Source organism: Acomys minous (assembly GCF_964271855.1).
Source record: "Acomys minous genome assembly, chromosome: 18".
Taxonomy (NCBI): domain Eukaryota; kingdom Metazoa; phylum Chordata; class Mammalia; order Rodentia; family Muridae; genus Acomys; species Acomys minous.
In genome coordinates, this window is record NC_140501.1 from 49108741 (window position 1) to 49127985 (window position 19245).

At 50.9% G+C, this 19245-nt stretch overlaps 1 protein-coding gene across 3 annotated transcripts in view; it reads left to right on the plus strand.

Moving 5' to 3' along the window:
* Positions 1 to 19245, plus strand: part of BMP1 (bone morphogenetic protein 1) — a 47607-nt gene that overhangs the window by 18212 nt on the left and 10150 nt on the right. For 2 of the 3 annotated variants that reach the window (XM_084768234.1, XM_084768235.1), the window contains 8 exons: positions 8257 to 8359; positions 10470 to 10586; positions 10780 to 10925; positions 11044 to 11239; positions 12206 to 12331; positions 12965 to 13125; positions 13373 to 13553; positions 17440 to 17565. In XM_084768234.1, the coding sequence (XP_084624360.1) occupies positions 8257 to 8359; positions 10470 to 10586; positions 10780 to 10925; positions 11044 to 11239; positions 12206 to 12331; positions 12965 to 13125; positions 13373 to 13553; positions 17440 to 17565 (1156 nt within the window). Of the gene's footprint in view, positions 1 to 8256; positions 8360 to 10469; positions 10587 to 10779; positions 10926 to 11043; positions 11240 to 12205; positions 12332 to 12964; positions 13126 to 13372; positions 13554 to 16755; positions 17114 to 17439; positions 17566 to 19245 lie in introns of those variants that run through there. The other variant, XM_084768236.1, reaches the window with a different exon arrangement.

A 19245-nucleotide genomic window follows, 5' to 3' on the forward strand; every position in this document is an offset into this window, starting at 1 on the left:
CTCTTAACCACTGAGCCATCTCTCTCCCTAACTCTTAATGCTACAAAGTCTCTCAGGGAAAAGGGGAGCTTTCACCCCTGAAAACCTTCAGTGCTTTTTTCTTTGCCTTTCTTTCTTTCTTTCTTTCTTTCTTTCTTTCTTTCTTTCTTTCTTTCTTTTTCTTTTTTCTTTCTCAAGACTCTATAGACCAGGCTGGCCTTCAACTCACAGAGGTCTGCCTGCTTGCCTCTGCCTCCCAAATGCTGGGATTAAAGGCTTGTGCCACTGTGCCCTCCTTCAGAGCTTGTTTCCCAGGCAGCCCTCCTGACCTGGGAAGGCTACTTTTCTCCATTCTTTTTACATTTCATCATGTGCGTGTGGGAGAGGGGAGGTATGTAAGGGCGGGTGCCCAAGGAGACCAGAGCCATCGGAACCTCCTGGAGCTAAAGTGACAGGCAGCTGTGAGCTGTTCGGTAAGGGTGCTGGGTCCTCTGCAAGTGCAGAAACCTCTCTCCTGACTTCTTAGGCCCAGGCATGGGCTTGTATCATGGAGTCTAGATTTCTCAGCCAACCCTGACCTTTCATACTTTTATTGTTCCCAAGAGTGAGCTGCTACATTCTTTTCCATAATTGGAATGTGGTGTTTAATGGGTGTTTAATTTAGTGTTACATTGTTTTCATAGGAGCTTTCCAACACCTCTTGCAAAGAGGGTTTAGAATCAAAAGAGTTCCTCTGTCCAGTAAGTGCTACTACCTTCTCACCCCACCATTGCTCATTGGATGGGTATGTCATCTGCCACCCCATCCTGAGTTTTAATCAGAATATTGAGCAGGACACAGGCCAAAGTGGGTCTAAGGGTCTTCCTCCAAACTGCCACCACCCTGCTAAGTTGCAGGTTTTCACCAGCTTTGATGACATCACCCCTAGCCACAGGCCACCACCTGTTGATGGGTATTGCACTCCTCTGAAACCTCTGGTACCTTCCCCTAGCCTACAGAGCTGGAATGCATTGCCAGGTCACCCCCACTGTCCCCAATGTTGAGAAAAGTCCCTTTAGAAAGAAGCAAATGTACTGGTCAATGGGCCTTGTTTCAGTGCACCAACACCCCCCCCACCCCCACCCCGCCCCCCCGCCAACACACACATCCCCAAGCACTTATTTCTTAAGCAGCCACAGACTCTCTTTTTAATTATGGATTGATGTTCAACTCTATGGTTTGCAGTTCCCATCTTTCAACATGCACATGCATGCGGGCAGACACACACACACACACACACACTCTCTCTCTCTCTCTCTCTCTCTCTCTCTCTCTCTCACTCACTCTTCGAACTTGAGAAAGCTTTTGCTGTGAGCTTTGAGATAACACACACTGATCACATCTGCAAGTTATTTGACTGTCCTCTGACGTCATCTGTGAAGCCTAGAGACAGACAAACGTCAACGTAGAACTCTTTCTTCTCCCTTCTGTCTGACTGGGTGGCGGCTTTCCAAATGGTGTGTGGTTTTGCTTTCGCAGTTTGAAGACCGTGCTTTCATGTGACAGACTCTTTTTGAGAATTTGGTAATTCTGGTATCTCTCCTTTAGTTGGCATCCTGCCATCTTCCCTCAAACACGATCTCGTCCCTTGGTCTCCTCATTCCAAATCTCAAAACTGCAAGCCTTTCTGCTATTTTGAATAGGCTGAGTCCTCCCTGCTTTTCCAATGGTTTCTACTACTGAGTCCTCCCTGCTTTTCCAAGGGGTTCTACTACTCCACTCTCTGGAAATCACATTCACAAGTGGGAATAATAATAGCAATAACTAACGGTTATTGAGCTTATGATTTGTCAAGCATGTGTGCAGTGATTTCTGTGTGTTTTGTGGCAATCAAACCCAGGGTTAGTTAGTCCAAGGCTTTACTAGTCCAAGGCTTTACTGAGCTCTAATCCCCAGCCTGGATTGTGCTTTTGAATTAGCAAGGCAGCATTATAGTCTTGGTACCAACATGGCCTCTGTTTTGCGTATGAGAAAGTGAACTTAGAAAAGGCAGGTCTGTGATTACAAAACTCTTCTGATGCTGTGTGGCAGCCTTTCAACAATTGTTCTGGGGTTCTTCGGCAAACCTGTAAGCGTACTAAGTGCCTAGTGCAGGCAAACCTGTACGCCTTCCAAGTGCCTCCTAGTGCAGGGCCAAGGAAGGACCAGGGCCGTCAAGGTACAACATGGCTTCCTTTCCTGGTCAGGAGCGTGACCCAGTCATCAAGAGTGAGGCCTAGATCAGCTTTCTACCCAGAAGCTGCTGACGGCATGGGCTGGGCGGCTCTAGGCTCTTTAGTCATCACAGGGCCCTGAATCAGGAGTCTTCCTGGCCTGTAAACCCTCCATAACTTCTGAAAGACCTTCGTCCTTTTTCAAAACCCTGCTTAGGGCTCCAAGGCAAGAAGTGGATTCAAGATAAAAATCATAAATGCACCATACAACAGTGCATGGTTGTATAAAGTATCAATTAAAAAATGGTGAATCCAGGCCAACACCATGACACTGGCCTTTAATCTCAGCACTGGGAGGCAGAGGCAGAAACATAGTGCATTTCAGGACAGCCAGAGCTACATTGTAAACTTGTCTGGAAAAAAAAAGAAAGAAAGAAAGAAAGAAAGAAATCCAAGATGGCACCTTGGGGGACAGGAACCTTGAAAGGACCCTGGAGGCTGATACTTTCAGAATTATGGCCACTTTCTCTTATTCCTGTTCTGTATCTTACATTAAAAATGGTAACCTTGGGCACTGGATTTGTAGTTGGAACAGTCATGCACCAAGCAATGACTCAGGCACATGACACACACGCTCTCTTGAAGCCCGTATCCCTCTTCAAGCTTGTCATTGCTACCTCTACTGTGTAGATGAGGGAAGTGAGGCTCACAGCGCTCACATGTGAATCGGACCAGGTTTACCCAGGGAGTTCTAAACTGTGTCACTCTGAAGCCTGATTTGTCAGCAGTAAAGCTACCTGCCCAAGGGGACATCAAATCTGGCTGTGGGGAAGGTGTTTTCCACTTGCTATCTACTGCTTGGTTTATGGCCCAAAGTGGGAATGATAGGCCCATCTCGGCATGACATGGGTATGTCACCTTTGAGAATCAGTCCCTTCAAAGGCCTTATGGTATAAACCAAGTGCCTCTCAACACTCAGGCAGTAGCCGCTGCCCTTGGGACTCGGCAGTGCTTCCCAGACAATGGAACAATTCTGCGCCTTAGTTTTCCTACCTGAAAAATGGGGCCTGTACTTTGTGGATTTATATGAGGATTGTAGGAGCTCATATCCGGAAAGGGCTTGGGCAGTGCCTAGCGCGAAGAGACATCTCAACGAAGGCTGGCTGCGGATGTCTTCTCTGTATTCCCAATGCTAGATGGGTAAGCGCTAGTCAGCTTCCCGGATGCCCCCCCCTCTCTCTCTCTCTCTCTCTCTCTCTCTCTCTTTCTCTCTCTGCTTTCAGGGTTCTGACCTGAACCACTGCATGTGTGCAGATGCCTTAAACAGCTTAGGGTTGGTGGCACAGGACTAGAATCCCAAGAAGGGCTAGCGAAGTGCAGGTCAGTGACAGAGCACTTGGCTAGCATGTGGCATTCAATCCCCGATGCTACAAAGACTTGAGTAAATTGAATCCTAAAAGTGAAAAACATGCTTACTGTCTGCCTAGCTTGTCACAGTTGACGATGTAAGCTTTACTCATCTCCCCTGAGCCCTGTGAGGCAGGTCCTATTACCCACTCACAGATAAGGGAGATAGTACCAAGGACTTCAATAATGTGTCTAAGATTGTGGAGGTGAGGCCGCCTCGAAGCCAGTGAGTCTAAGGGGTGATGAGGTTAAAGGCCTCATGCAGCTTCCACCCAAAATGAGAAGGGGAGTATTCTGTTGGTTCTTCCTTGAGAGCACCCGCCATGTGTGAGGGAACCTCTCCACAGATGGCTACGCTATACCTCACTTAGTCCCCTGTGTCTCCAGTGCAGCCTTTGAGACCCCATTCAGTCTGTAGACAAATAGGTAGAGGCTCAAGGAAGCTGAGCTAAATACCCCAAGTCCTCAGCCAGGAAACAGTAGAGCTAGCCAGATTTTCTTTGGCAAAGGACAGCACCCCTGCCACCAGGGCACAGCTGTGTCCACATGACAGAAGTCAGTACAACTCCTAATTAGACATGTCTGGTCTCAATATAGCCATTGCTGTGGCTCCGTTGAGGATGCTGCTGACCACCAACACAGGTCTCTTCCTCCCAAGTCAGGTGACCGTCGTCTCAGCCTCTTGGGAGATCTTGGGTGGGCCCTCTGGGGTTCTCTACTCTGGGTGTGGTGACTTTGGAGCTCAACCTCCATGTACATCTGTGTGAGGAAAAATAGATGTTTGTTCTTACTCCAGCTGCTGGGCAGCCCAGAGGGGGCGCCTGCATGAGGGGCAGAGGGTGTGAGTGTGGGAGTCGGGATGCTGCGCCTCGGCTTTCTACATCCCTTCCTCCATCTGGCATTCCACGAAGGATATTTTTGTCACTTGTTAGATATATAAAAATAACATGTGCATGATATAAAATGCCTGAACAGTCCATAAACACAATGTAAAAAATGAATATTCTCCTCTTTAATCTTTTATATCCAGCCTCTCAACAGGGACTAAGCTTTGATGAGTTTGTCTCTGTGACACACATAAAGCCAAAAAGGGCTTCGCATTCTCATAATGGGTTTCTGCAGCTTGACTTGCACTTACAGTAGACCCTGCCCTTGCTTTGCATCAGCTGGGATAGATTTGCCTCATCTATTTTCATGGATGCTTACCCATCAGCGGCCATTTCTCTCTCTCTCTCTCTCTCTCTCTCTCTCTCTCTTTCTCTCTCTCTCTCTCTCTCTCTGTCTCTCACACTCACAGAATCCACAGAGGCCTGTCTCTGCCTCCCAAGTGCTGGGATTAAAGGTGTGGGTAGTTACCTCCACCTGCCTCCTTTCATTTCATTTTTCAACCACCCCTTGCAGGCTCTAATGAAGGATGGTTGATTGTGAGTTTTTTTGAGTTTTCATTATTACCCCCCCCAAAAAAAACACTTCAGTGGACATATTTATCCTTCCATCTTTAAACATTCAGACAAGCCTGCCTGAAGATCCCTAAAAGCAAAATTGTATTTGAGAGATAGTTACTAAGTACTTCCTAAGTGCTACAATGCAGAGGGGGCAAATGAGATTTCTGCCTGCCTGGGTTTGCTTTTCTGTGTCTCGAGGAGAAACAGATAAAGAACTTATTAGCAAGTCCCTGAGAGCAGGGAGACGGAGATCACCAGGAAGGAAGGTGATTCATATGGGGTTTTCAGAGATCTCACTCATGGGTGGGTCTACCAGAAGTGACGTGGCACCTGCAGGAATCTGGCAAGAGCTTCCAGCCATTAAAGACAACTATTCTGAGATAGGCTTGGTGTGTTTGAGGGTGAGCATGGTCCACACGGCTGGAGCCTAGTAAGGAGGAATGGTGGGGGGCAAGGTCAGAGGTAACAGATGAGATGGGAAAAGGTCCTTCAAAGGGAGGACTTTTTCTCCAAAGGGAGTCTCTGGGAGGAGGTAGGGGTGTGTGTGTGTGTGTGTGTGTGTGTGTGTGTGTGTGAGAGAGAGAGAGAGAGAGAGAGAGAGAGAGAGAGAGAGAGAGAGAGAGACATGGTGATTCCATGGAAAGGGCTAGAATGGGTTTGCAGCTCCACTCTTAGAAAATGCTGATGTTAGTAACAGTAGCAATGACTTCCCATAATGGTGACTAATAGTTGAGCACAACACGTAATGCACTTTTCATAAGTACAGTCTCATTCAGATACATCTCCAATTACCACAACTAATAACACACGAATAAAGCAAGAAAGAAAAGGAAGCCGGGCGGTGGTGGAGCACGCCTTTAATCCCCACACTTGGGAGGCAGAGGCAGGCAGATTGCTGTGAGTTCGAGGCCAGCCTGGTCTACAAAGCTACTCCAGGACAGCCAAGGCTAACACAGAGAGACCCTGTCTCACAAAACAAAACAAAACAAAAAACCAAAACAACAACAACAAAAAAGGACTGTGGTCTAAGGAGTGGGCAGGGAGGGGTGATGGAAATGCCTATAGTCTCAAGACCTTGAAGGTCACCCTGAGAACTCTTGGCAGTATGAGCTTGAATCTAGGTGGAGTTTGGATATGAGAGCAGGGTCCTCGGAGTGGAGATTATGGAAGGGATCCATGCATATTAATGAGTCTAGGGCGTGGTGTGCTTGGGGTGTGGCCCAGAAGGATCTAGAGAATGGGACCGAAGACGCCGTAGAACTGAGAGCCCAGGGAAGAGGACTAGCTAGGTGATAATTAAAACCACTCACTGCATGTGGTGGCGCATGCCTTTAATCCCAGCACTCAGGAGGCAGAGGCAGGCAGATTGCTGTGAGTTCGAGGCCAGCCTGGTCTACGAAGTGAGTCTAGGACAGCTAAGGCTACACAGAGAAACCCTGTCTCAAAAAAAAAAAAAATCATTCAGTTGAGCTGGCAAGATCACTTGCCACCAAGCCTGTCAACTTGAGTTTTATACTTGGAACCCACTGATGGAATGAGAAAACTGACTCCTGAAAGCTGTCCTCTGAACTCCATGTGCCTGTGCGTACGCACGCTAAGTAAATAAGCAAACCATCCACGCCCAGCACTTACAAAGCTGGCTCAGGAGAAAGTCCAGGAACCAGTTCTTTGACCTGTTGACAGTGATACGGACACTGGGTGCCAGTGCCTGCCGTGGAATCTGTCCCATTCTGGCTTCTGCTGTCAGCATCTCTTCCTCCACTGAAACAGAGGGGACAAGGGGTCTTTGTCCCTTCTTTGGCAGGAAAGCCCACCACACACACCCCACAGGTCACAACAAACCTGACCCTGGAACCTTGTGGGGACTCTACAGCACAGGGGGCTTGGGGAAGCCCTCTGGATATTTCCAGACAAGTGAATTCTTTTAGGGAGAAATACCCTGCCTTTTAAAGATCCGCTGGCCTGGGGCCTGGAGAGCTAGCTCAGTGGTTAAGAGGCCCCAAGTTCGATTCTCAGGACCCACTTGGGGTGACTCACAACCACCTATAACTCCAGCTCAAGAGACTCATGCTGAGCCGGGTGTGTGGTGGCACACGCCTTTAATCCCAGCACTCGGGAGGCAGAGGCAGGCAGATCACTGTGAGTTCAAAGCCAGCCTGGTCTACAGAGCGAGTCCAGGACAGCCAAGATAACACAAGAGAAATCCTGTCTCAAAAAACGAGAGAGAGAGAGAGAGAGAGAGAGAGAGAGAGAGAGAGAGAGAGGTGTTATACATACATATATTTAGACACACGCAGACACACATAAACTATAGCTCACACACAGTATCTCTCTATGTAGGCCTAGCTGTCCTAGAAATATATATGTAGACCAGTCTGGCCTCAGAGATCCTCCTGCCTCTGCTTTCCCAGTTCTGGAACTAATGGCATGTGCCACCGTGCCTGGTTCTAGAGTAAAATCCTTTTTTTAAAAGTTCTTGGTTTGGGTTATGGGTCCTTGCGACATACCAAGGGACCATGTCTGGTGTCAAGTCAGCATGATCCTTTCTGTCTCCAGGGAATGTGTCAGAGGCTGTCAACGTCAGCTGGTTGATACTGGATCAGGGAAGTTGGTGATTCACCCTAGGACTTAACAGGAAATATACAGCAGGTTCAAACCCAGGCCCTTGGGCTGGACTTTAACATTTCTTTTTCTGTACAGTCTTCCATCCCTAGGCTCCATGAAGTAGGAGACATACGTTAAACCCATTCCCCAGAGGAACTGTGACCCTCGATCCACTCCCTGCAGACACCATGCCCCTTGTGGGAGTCAGTCAGGGCCCAGGGTGTCTCAACCTCCTTCCTCGGCCATCTCAGACCCCTCCCCCACCCCACTACCCTCACACCGTTCTGGGCCCATCCTGACTCTGCCCTCTTCTCTAAGGACATCACTATTTACACTGACTGTAAGGAAAGACTGGTTGTTGTTGAACCTAGCACAATAGCCCTGTACTCGGATGAGGAGTGCAAGGCAGAGAAAGCCCTGAGCTCTCCTGGGTGTTTGTTTGGTAATGGGAACGATACACAGGTGCTTTCAGTCAGTCTGACAAGGGCTGTGTGGGAACAACGCTGACCTCGGCTGGTTGCAGTTAACTTTCCCACTTGACGGGCACTTGGACATGCACCTGGCTCCAGGGTCAGGTCCCGAGTGGGAGCAACGTAACCTTCTCTCCCCACCCCTGTTGCTTCCCCTAGATCATTCTGAATTTCACGTCCATGGACCTGTACCGTAGCCGCCTATGCTGGTATGACTACGTGGAGGTGCGTGACGGCTTCTGGAGGAAGGCGCCCCTCCGAGGTAAGAGGCACTGGCCACTCAGCCTCCTCAGCCCCAGGTTCTTTGTTGGAACACTCCAGAGCCCAGTACCCTAGGTGGGGTGGTACCCTGATATGAAAGCTACAAGCTCGGGTGTAGATTATCCCAGATGGTTTTATCACTGTGCCGTGACAGTGGGCGAAGCCTGTCTGTGATCCAGACGTCCAGTTCTTAGTGCAGGCTTCTGGGCTACCCTTCAAAGATGCTTTTGACTATGTGGGTTGGGGAGTCACAGGAATATCCCATCGCTGCAGGCTCGCACCCTCACTGGAGCTCCCTGGGTCTACAAGGTCCAACTTTTGGGTGCCCGTGATATGGCCTGGCTCTAAACCTACTAGGGCAGGCCCTTGACTTACCTTGATAACTGTAGGCCTGGAACAGTAGCCTGGCTCTGTTTGTACAAGATGCTTGCTTGGTCACGTGTGTGTGTGTGTGTGTGTGTGTGTGTGTGTGTGTGTGTATCTGTGTGTATAAAGTGAGTGGAAAGGGGTGCCCAAAGCTAGGCATGGTAGTGTTGTACTTGCAACTTTGGGGAGGCCAAGGCAGAAGGATCCTGAGTTTGAGGGCAGCCTGGGCTACATAGCAAGACCTGCTCTTAACAACAAAAACTAAAAAGCACCGTTGGACACAGAGGCAGCTCAGTGGACATAGAATTAGAGCAAAAAGGGCGTCTGCATCGAGCCTGAGGTGTTGTGTGACGCTGTACATTGTTCCATCTGTACGCCATGGGAAGTGACACAAAGCTGCCTACCCTCATCCTCAGGGGATGTCCTGTAGTCTGTGCGGAAGGAGCAAGATGCTTTCAGATGTTTATCTCTTCACTTCCGCCTCTGATATTCGAGCAGACCTGTCACTCACCCAAAGCAACGGACATTACATTTCCTCCGAAATGTGTTCTGTCTCCAAGATTACAATTTCTTTCTCATACCTGGCATTCCTAGGCCAGCACCCGCCTTCTGTCTGACAGTTGAGAAGCACCCAGTCTTATTGGGAACACACAAGTCATCCCCAATGAGTTCTTGACTGCTAATGACTCTACAGATGACCACTTCACCCCTCGTTTTGATTCTTATTGGGCTTTACTTGAACAGAATCTTGTCCCCAGATTCTAAACTTTGGGGCTCCAAAGGCATCCCCCCGAATTTGACCCAGTGGTGCCATGCCTGGCAGAGCATGCTGTGACATTATATGTAGAGAAAGCTGTGCCTGTTTCCCTCTCATTGCTTGTTTGCATGAGATCCCATAAAGATTAGTAATGACAGTAACATGCTTTTTTTTTTTTTTTTTTTTTTTTTTTTTTTTTTTTAGACAGGTTTTCTCTGTTTAACTGAACCCTGGCTGTCATGGGCTCTCTTTATAGACCAAACTGGCCTTGAACTCACAGAGATCTGACTGTCTCTGCCTCCCAAGTGCTGGGATCAAAGCTGTGGGCCATATACTTTTTCAAAAAGGTCAGTAATGCCAGGTGGTAGTGGCACAGGCCTTTAATCCCAGCACTAGGAAGGCAGGCAGATCTCTGAGTTGGAGGCCAGCCTGGTCTACAGAATGAGTTCCAAGACAGCCAGGGCTACACAGAGAAACACTGTATTGAAAAACCTAAATAAATAAACAAATAAGAAAGCAGGTAAATAAAACTTTAATCCCAGGACTTTGGAGGCTGAGAACAAAAGTTCAAGGCTAGGGCCTGGAGTTTTGCTCATCTGCTAAGAGTGATTGCCAAACATGCACAAAGCCATGCTTTAGTTCAGTCTCTCAGGCCTGTAATCTTAGCATTGGGGAGGCTGAGGCCTTGAGCTTTTGGTTCAAGGCTAGCCTGGGCTATATAGTGAGACTTGGAGAGAGACACACGTGGGGGGGGGGGAGTAACCAATAAAGCCAAATAACCAAAAAAGCCAAAATCGGTAAAACACCTATGTCTGTCAACTCCTGCCCTGTCTCATACGGTCCTGCCCTGTCTCTTATGGGGTTTCTGGCCGTCTAAGGAATCTGTGCAGTAGAGTGGCTGCAGACTGGAGCCCCAGGCCTCCTGGAAAGTTGGGGCTTAAGTGGAGAAACCTGGGACTCGGGAGTCATCTGCCTCTACTGTCTGCAGGCCGGTTCTGTGGGGGCAAACTCCCCGAGCCCATTGTCTCCACCGACAGCCGCCTCTGGGTGGAATTCCGAAGCAGCAGCAACTGGGTTGGAAAGGGCTTCTTTGCCGTCTATGAAGGTACTGAGGGAGGGGGAGGGGGGGGTCCCTGGGCATTCCAGAACCTTCCTGTTGCTTCCAGGGTCCGGGTAGTGGCTCCTCCGGCAGGGTCTGCCGGGTGGGCAATGCGGAGCGGGGTATGTTGGAAGAGCGAGCAAGGGGCACTTAGGCAGGGCAGAGCACGCTGACCACCGTTACCCTGTGTTTCCCAAAGCCATCTGCGGTGGTGACGTGAAAAAGGATAATGGCCACATCCAGTCACCCAATTACCCAGACGATTACCGGCCCAACAAAGTCTGCATCTGGCGTATCCAGGTGTCTGAGGGTTTCCACGTGGGCCTCACGTTCCAGTCCTTTGAGGTAGCCACAGACCCTGTGATCTACCCTACGGTGCCTGCGTTGGTCCCGAAGGCTCCGGGGTTGGGGACCCTGGAAACCCGAGCTCCTTTCCCTGATAAAGCCCCTGACTCCCGCCTAGATTGAGCGCCACGACAGTTGTGCCTATGACTACCTGGAAGTCCGTGACGGGCACAGCGAGAGCAGCGACCTCATTGGGCGTTACTGTGGTTACGAGAAGCCTGACGACATCAAAAGCACGTCTAGCCGCCTCTGGCTCAAGTTCGTCTCCGACGGGTCCATTAACAAAGCTGGCTTCGCGGTCAACTTTTTCAAAGGTGCTTCTACCTCCCGTGCCCCTTCTCCCGTGCATTCCCCTGCCGTGGATACCGAGTCCCTTCCCTCTTTATTCTTCGTTCATTCGATGTGGGACTCTGTGAGAGAGATAGATGCAAGTGCAGGGATGCTATGAAAACACTGTGGACAAACACTAGAAAGGTCAGTCCTGTGAGAAGCAGAGCTGTGGAGGGGAAGAGCAAGACAGAGGAGGATGTTTGTGAACCAGTGTGGTCTAGGACACACTATTTCCCAAGCCTCGGTTCTTCACCTATACAGTGGACACAATAGCTGCCCCCAGACTAGGTGTCAAGAAGTTAATGAAGAGCCAGGCTCAGTGGCTCACCGCCTGTAATCCCAGCACTTGGGAGGCAGAGGCAGGCAGATCTTTGTGAGTTTGAGACTGACCCGGTCTACAAAGTGAGTCTAAGACAGCCGAGGCTACATGGAGAAACCCTGTCTCAAAAAAACAAACAATTAGGCACTGGAGAGATAGCTCAGAGGTTAAGGACACTGACTGCTCTTCCAAAGGTACTGAGTTCAATTCCCAGCAACCACATGGTGGCTCACAACCATCTATACTATGATATGATGCCCTCTTCTGGCCTGCAGGTAGAGCACTGTGTACATAATAATAAATAAATATATCTTTTAAAAAAATAAATAAAAGAAAAAAATGAATGAAGGAGAAATGAGAAGACAGACTTCAGGGCATCTAGTCCCTCGGAGGAGATGGTAGTTGTCCCCAACCCTTCATGTCCAAAAGGAAGGTTTCGTATTGTTCTCAGCTGCCATGGGGACTTGGGGTAGTTAAGAGCTGAACAGGCAAGTGAGGTTTTCAGCTGACTCCCCCCTGCAATGGGGCGGGGTCACAAGAACCCTGAGCCTCTGGCCTTGAACCTGAAGCACAGGGTAGGAGAAGGAGCGAAGCCCGGCCTGTGGTTCGTGACACCCCTTTCTTTCCATAGAGGTGGATGAGTGTTCAAGGCCCAACCGCGGGGGCTGTGAGCAGCGGTGCCTGAACACCCTGGGCAGCTACAAGTGCAGCTGTGACCCCGGGTATGAGCTGGCCCCAGACAAGCGTCGATGCGAGGGTGAGCGCCCCACTCTGTCCCCAGGGCTTTTGATTTCTTTCCTGTGGCCGTCGGTAGATCTCATTCCAGGACAAGCTGGAGACGTTTTCTAGTACCATTCCCAGCCATGAATGGGAAGGCTGTCTTACGTGTCAGGCCCCAGAACGCTGGCAGAGTGTGTAACACGCTGCCATGAGGGGGTCTTATTCTGATTCCTGGTGATTGATGTCACCACCCTCCAGAGGCTCATGACCCACAGTTCGGAAGCCACTGTTTGCCTTCTGTGCTAGTGACAGCTCTTTGGGGTAGCAGCTCCAGGTCAGGCTGGTCTTACCGCCTTTGAAAAGCTCCTTTGGGTGCCTCCCAGGACTGCCCACTTATACACATGCTCCAGGCCCCTCTGTGTCCCCTCCCAGCAGATTGTTGGTCCATTTTCCAAAATGGTGGTAGAGATGACCGTATGTACAAGTTCCCTCTGCTCTTAAACTTTGGGCTCACCTTCAAAGGCTCCTACCATCTGCCCCATGTCCTGGGCATCCCCCCACCCCTGCCCTGAAGACCCTCATCTTCCACTGACTGCTGCCCAGCCTAGGCTCAGGCCCCTTCCTAGAGTGGGGGCTCCTGGTAGATGACGTCACTCCCTTGCCCCTCCAGCTGCCTGTGGTGGATTCCTCACCAAGCTCAATGGCTCCATCACCAGCCCCGGCTGGCCCAAAGAGTATCCTCCCAACAAAAACTGCATCTGGCAGTTGGTGGCCCCCACGCAGTACCGTATCTCCCTGCAATTTGACTTCTTTGAGACTGAGGGCAATGATGTAAGTGCCTCTGGAGCCAAGGTGGGTAGGGAGGTGTGGGGGCACAGGGGCTTGGCTCAGTGCCTGCCTACTACCGTTGGGGGAGACCCAAGGGGAGGTTACCCGATGCGTGGAGGCTTGGAGGGTTTGAGGGGGCCTTGGGGCTCTGCAGTGCACACAGAAGCTCACCCTGATAGCTTCCTAGGAAGTGGGTGGCCAGGGGAGGGGCTTCCTGGAGGAAGCGGCTGGAGCTGAGGCTCTCCTGCAGGTGTGCAAGTACGACTTTGTGGAGGTGCGCAGTGGACTCACAGCTGACTCTAAGCTACATGGCAAGTTCTGTGGCTCCGAGAAGCCAGAGGTCATCACTTCCCAGTACAACAATATGCGTGTGGAGTTCAAGTCTGACAATACCGTGTCCAAAAAGGGCTTCAAGGCCCATTTCTTCTCAGGTAACCCTGGATTCCTTGGTCTCTAGCCCCGCCTTCCATGAAAATGGGGCTCCCCTGCCCTCCCTGGTCACCTTAGCCCTCTCTGCCTCCTCAACTTGTTATTCTTCATCAGTCTAGCCCCTGGGGCATCTGAATCTCTTCACTGGGAAGCCCTTAAACCCTTAGTTATGCCAGGGCTAGGGAGGGGCTGAGCATTTAAGTGCAGAAATGAGGAGACCTGCAAGCCAAGGCCTGAACGGGGAGGTCCCGGGACTGGGGGGGGGGGGGTCAGTTACTTGAGAACACGAGGATAGAGAAGAGAGGTGTTGGCCTTGGACCATGTGGGGGCAGTTCATGTGGCAGCAGCTTGACTTCTAATCAGACCCCACCCGGCCCACTGGGTCCATGCCAGGCCTTCCCAAAAGAGGAGTCACCTCCGCCCTTTAGTACCAAAGCGGCCCTTTCTCCAGCCAATGGAAGGCTTGGCTTGATCCATCCCTTAGCTTCATCTGGCCCTTTTGCAGTCCCTCTCTGGGTGGTCCAAACCCAGCCTTCCCAAGCTCAACCTCTGGGGTCTTGGGAGACTTCTCCCCTGCTTTAGGAATCCCTTAAGTCTTTGCACCTCCCCACCCCCACCCCCAGTTAGTACGAAGCCACCAGGAGCAAAAGGGCCAGACCCAACAGTGAAGGGTGGGAACGTTTTGCAGGTGGGGTGTGAAGAAAGCAGGAGGCTAGTGGACCAGCTGGAGCTGGTGGTTTGTAGAAGGGTGGCTTAGGGACCTTCACCCCGACTTCTCCTGGTGTGGGGGACACAGGGTGGGCAGGAAGCAGGAAACCCATGACTTCCTCCATGCTGCCTCCCTACTCCCCTCCTTACCCAGGGTCCTGCATCCTTCAGCCCCCTATGTGGCTGCCCTGCACCCTTGCCTGTCCCACCTGGATGCCATGCACCTGCCCCTGTGCACTGGTTCCCCGCTTGGCACTGCCAGCTGCCCTGCTCTGCTTAACGTTGAGCTGTTGCCCCCAGCCTCCTGCCCCACTGCTTGCTGAGACCCTGTCCTTGTCACCCCGAGTCCATCCTTCCCTAGGCCCACCTAGAAAAAAAGGTGCTTTCCAGAGGCCCGAGGGAGATATAATACCTGCCAGGGTGGGCCTCTCGGAGAAACCATTACCTGCTTACTCTTGTCTGTCTCTACCCTTCTGTTGGTCCAGTCTTGGCGAGGATAGGGCAGTACTCATGTTTGTCTGGAGTTACTGCCTTGTCGCCTCATCTCTAACATAATATAATACTCAACACTACAGTATATGTATATGTATGGACACATGCCCACACCATATGCATACACACCTGCATACACACACAACGCATGCGTATGCATTGCCCCTTGCACAAAAAACCCGCAGAGGACCCTCATCGATGGGCATCAGGGTTCAGCCTCGGGGTCTGGGGCATGTGACTCTGGCCCCCAGGATGGGGCTGTATGGACTTGTGGGACACCCATCGAGGAGACCCTAAGACAAGAAGGAGAAGCAAGAGGCTGAAGACCTTCGGTCTGACCCCAGCACGTCCGGGGCATTTGGGCACTGTAGGGTGAGTGCCATCTCCTTGTTGGGGTCTGTGCCACCTCCCCTGCCCTGACCTCCCCCCCCTGCAATGTGTTCTCCGGTCACAGAATGGGCCGTCTACTCTTCAAGGTGTGCCAGAGTCCCCTCCCAGATGTTCAGGGAGCCATCCGCAGAACCAGCATTCTCACATTCACACACTGACCCACCCACTCATTGACTTAATGTTCTTATTTTACCTCACCTGTGTTCCAGGCACTGGACGAGGTTTTTGGGGGAGAATATATGAAGGCTTTGTGGTTCCAAACATGCGAGAGAAACTGTGACTTACTTCATGAGCTGAGCCCCCGACCCAGAACTCCTAGCAGAGTTCTAGGAGAGGTACCCCAAATACCCCAGGACACGTCTCACAGACCAGGGCAATGGCAGCTTCTTCCTTTGTCAGGCTCTGATATCCAGAGAAGAAGCCTCTGAGAAGGGGCTTGCCAACTCTACCTCTTAGTCACATGCTCCTGCGGACTCTTGATGAGTCTAACCCACCTCAGCATGGGTGAGAGAAACAGGGCCTTCCAGGAGAGCGCTGTAGCCCTCAGGCTCCTCTCCTCAAGGTAGACTAGGAACAAGGTCCACTTAGCACAGACCTGCCTGGTCAGTGAAATGCCAGCAGCCATCTTCCCACTCCACTGTGCATCTCTGGAATTGTGGGTGTGACTGGGATCCACACACCTGTCCTGAGTGCCTGCTTCTAGGCCAGGGACACAGGCGTAGAACAACAGTGCGGCACACATAAGCCTGCAACTGTGTACCTGTGTGTGTGCGTTCGTGTGTGCGTGCGTGCATGCATGCGTGTGCACGCGTGCATGTGAACAGCTCTGTGTAAGGGCCCATATGATGAGCATGAGCACCTCTGCATGGATGAGTGTCTGAATCCACATTGGGTCCTCATGACTCCACGTTTGCAGGTTCGTCTGTCTCCCTAATATGTGTCTGCTCCTGCCTGTGTGTTTCTATCTGCATATGTTTACACACACACACACATTGAACAGGTCATGTGGGTCTTGTTTGTGCATCCACACACAGATGGGCGAGTAAGTTGTCTGTGTGTGACTATGACTTTGTGTCTGAGCCTTCATGGTTTACTGTACATGTCTGCCTGTGTGTGTGTGTGTGTGTGTGTGTGTGTGTGTGTGTGTGATACAGGACATGCGTACATGTTTATCTGTGCCTCCACATTTGTACATCAGTTCTTGCACGCACAGGGCGGTGTTTATGGTTGTGTTTGTGGGTGTGTATGTCTGTGTCTCACACACTCTGTCAGAATGAGGCTGTGCAGGGCTCTTACAGAGTCTTTTCCACTGCTCCCCTCTGCCACCAGCTCTGAGTTTCTCTTCCGCAGTGTGCACGCCTCAGAGCGTGTCGTCCGCCCAGCCCTTCTCCTTGCCACAGGCTCAGACTTGTTCCCCGTTGCTGTGCCTCCTGCTAACCCAGCCGTAGTGACATGGCCGTCCTGCATGTGGGTCTGCCTGCCCTCCTGTCCCAACTGCCCTGTCCACCTGTCTGGAGACCTGGGATCTAGTTTGTATTGATTTCCCTGCCTGGTTCCTGCCCTCCACCCCCCCACTCCTTGGTCTCTTTTCTCCCTCTCTCTCTCTCATTTCAGAAAAGAGGCCAGCTCTGCAGCCCCCTCGGGGACGCCCCCACCAGCTCAAATTCCGAGTGCAGAAAAGAAACCGGACCCCCCAATGAGGCCGGCCAGGCCCCCAGACCCTTCATTACTCAGGAAGCTACCCTCGGACGGAGTGGGCTGGGGGCTTTGGAGTCCGCCCACTCCCTGCCTCCACTCTGCCATTCCAGCCGCCTCCCTGGGCTGGACAGAACTGGTGCTCTCCTCTCCCCTTGCCCCCTTCAGCAGACAGGGGAACCTTCCCTGCCCCTCCTCCCGTTTTTTGATGGTGTCTGTGACATTTCCTGTTGTGAAGTAAAAGAGGGGACCCTGCGTCCTACTCCTTTCTCTTGCAGTCTGCTTGTCCCTGTGTCTGTTTTTCCACTTGTCCGTCTGTCCAGTAAGCAGGTAATGGTAGAGGTCCCCAGGCTGGTCAGCTCCAGACCCTAGCCCTCCCTCCACCCACTTCTACCTTCTCTGCCCAAAGCTGAGGCCCACTCAGCTGGTTCCACTGATGCATGTCCGGAACTCTGTCATCGTCCTGAGCTCCCACTCAGCGCCCAGTCCTCCTGCGCAACTCCCTCCCACCGGAGGAAGCCCTGACAGGCCTCCCACTTTCCCTGGGGTGACGAGACCTCAGCCCACGCAGACCCATTATTGATCTTATTTGTGCCCTTACAGACAAGGATGAATGCTCCAAGGACAACGGCGGCTGCCAGCAAGACTGCGTGAACACATTTGGCAGCTACGAGTGTCAGTGTCGCAGTGGCTTTGTCCTTCATGACAACAAACATGACTGCAAGGAAGGTAAGACCTGTGTAGACGGTGAAGAAAGTGGAGAGGGTTGGCCAGAGCTTGCCAGGCACCTCACAATGCCCAGAGACATCCTCATTGGGATATCTCCATCCCAAGGGATGGAAGACTAGCTCCTCCCATCTGGTGCATGGTCCATCTTCACTTACTATGGTACCCAGGTCAGGTACACAAGTGCTCTCTCCTTGTCCACATCAGGAGAAGAGTCCACCGATGCTGAAGGTCCAGTTCTAGTTTTTAAAAATCCGAATCCAACATGCCTTTAATCCCAGCACTTGGTAGGCAGAGGTAGACAGATCACTATGAGTACGAGGCCAGCCTGGTTCTAGTAAGTTCTAGTACAGCTAGGGCTACACAGAGAAACTTTGTCTTGAAAGAGAAAAAAAAAATCCCCCAAACTCCTGAATCCAAGCCTTTCTGTTTGTTATGGCCTCCTCTGACACACAGAACAGATAGGATAGCAGCTAAGCAAATGGACTCTGAAACTAAGTGGCCTGGCCTGCATCTGTCACTTGGCTAACTGTGTGCCCTTGAGTGGCTGCTTACTCACTCTGTGCCTGGACTGTTCCTGTATAAAATGAAGATCACGCACACTCCTAAATGAGAGCAGGGCTGGGAAGTAGGGGAGCTTTCCCAGCAACACAGTCAATTCAAGTGCATTGCCTCTATTGGCCACACTGTTCACCCTGGGGACTCTCAGAGTGGGGCTGCTACTTTCCTGACAATAGAGCCCCCGAATATAAATGATAAGCACCCCTAATCTGAACATGCAAAATTCAGAATGTTCAAAAAATCTGAAACTTTTTGAACACCATGTTGACGCTACAAGTCGGGAATTTCTACCCCTGACCTCATGTGATTGGTTGTAGTCAAAGCACAGGCACACTAAAAATATTGTGGGAAATACCTTTAGGGATTGTCAAGACAGCTCAGTCTGCGTCCTAGAATTATAAAGGTGGAAGCCGAGAATCAACTCCACAGAGTTGTCCTCTGACTTCCACGTCATCATAAAATTTTAAATTAGATTTTATTTTTAATTGTGGGAGTGTGCATGTGCATGTGCACTGAGTGCAGTTACCAGTGGAGGCCAGAAGAGGGCACTGAATTCCCCTGAGGCTGGAAACTTGATGTGGATGCTCGAACTTGAACTTTGATCCTGTAGCAGAGCAGTATGAGTTCTTAACCACTGAGCCATCTCTCCAGGCCCGAATTTTACAAATGTAAAAAGTGCTTTCAGACTATGTTTATAGGGCGCATACAAAACATGAATGAATTTAGTTGAGGCTTGAGTTCCCATCCTTAGAGCTCATTACCTGCATTCCTATATTGCAAACACTTCTGGTCCCAAGCACTTCGGATAAAGGATGCTCAGCCAATTTACTAAGGCGGCTTCCCTCCCAACACTTGAAGCATCCAGTGCCTCCTTGGACATGATACAACACTGCTCCGACTCATTAGTTCTGTGTCCTGTGTCCTGAGCACTTGCAATCGCAGCAGTTTACCAGGCCTGCCTCTGCCACTGAATGTTTGTGTGACTTAGGGTGAATCACTTAACCCCTCTGAGGTCGTTTCTTCATTCACTACATGATAAACAAACATAGCCCTACTCCTCAGAGCGCCGAGCTTTACAGCTATACTCTGCACACTGAGATAGTCCCTAACAAATGACTCTTC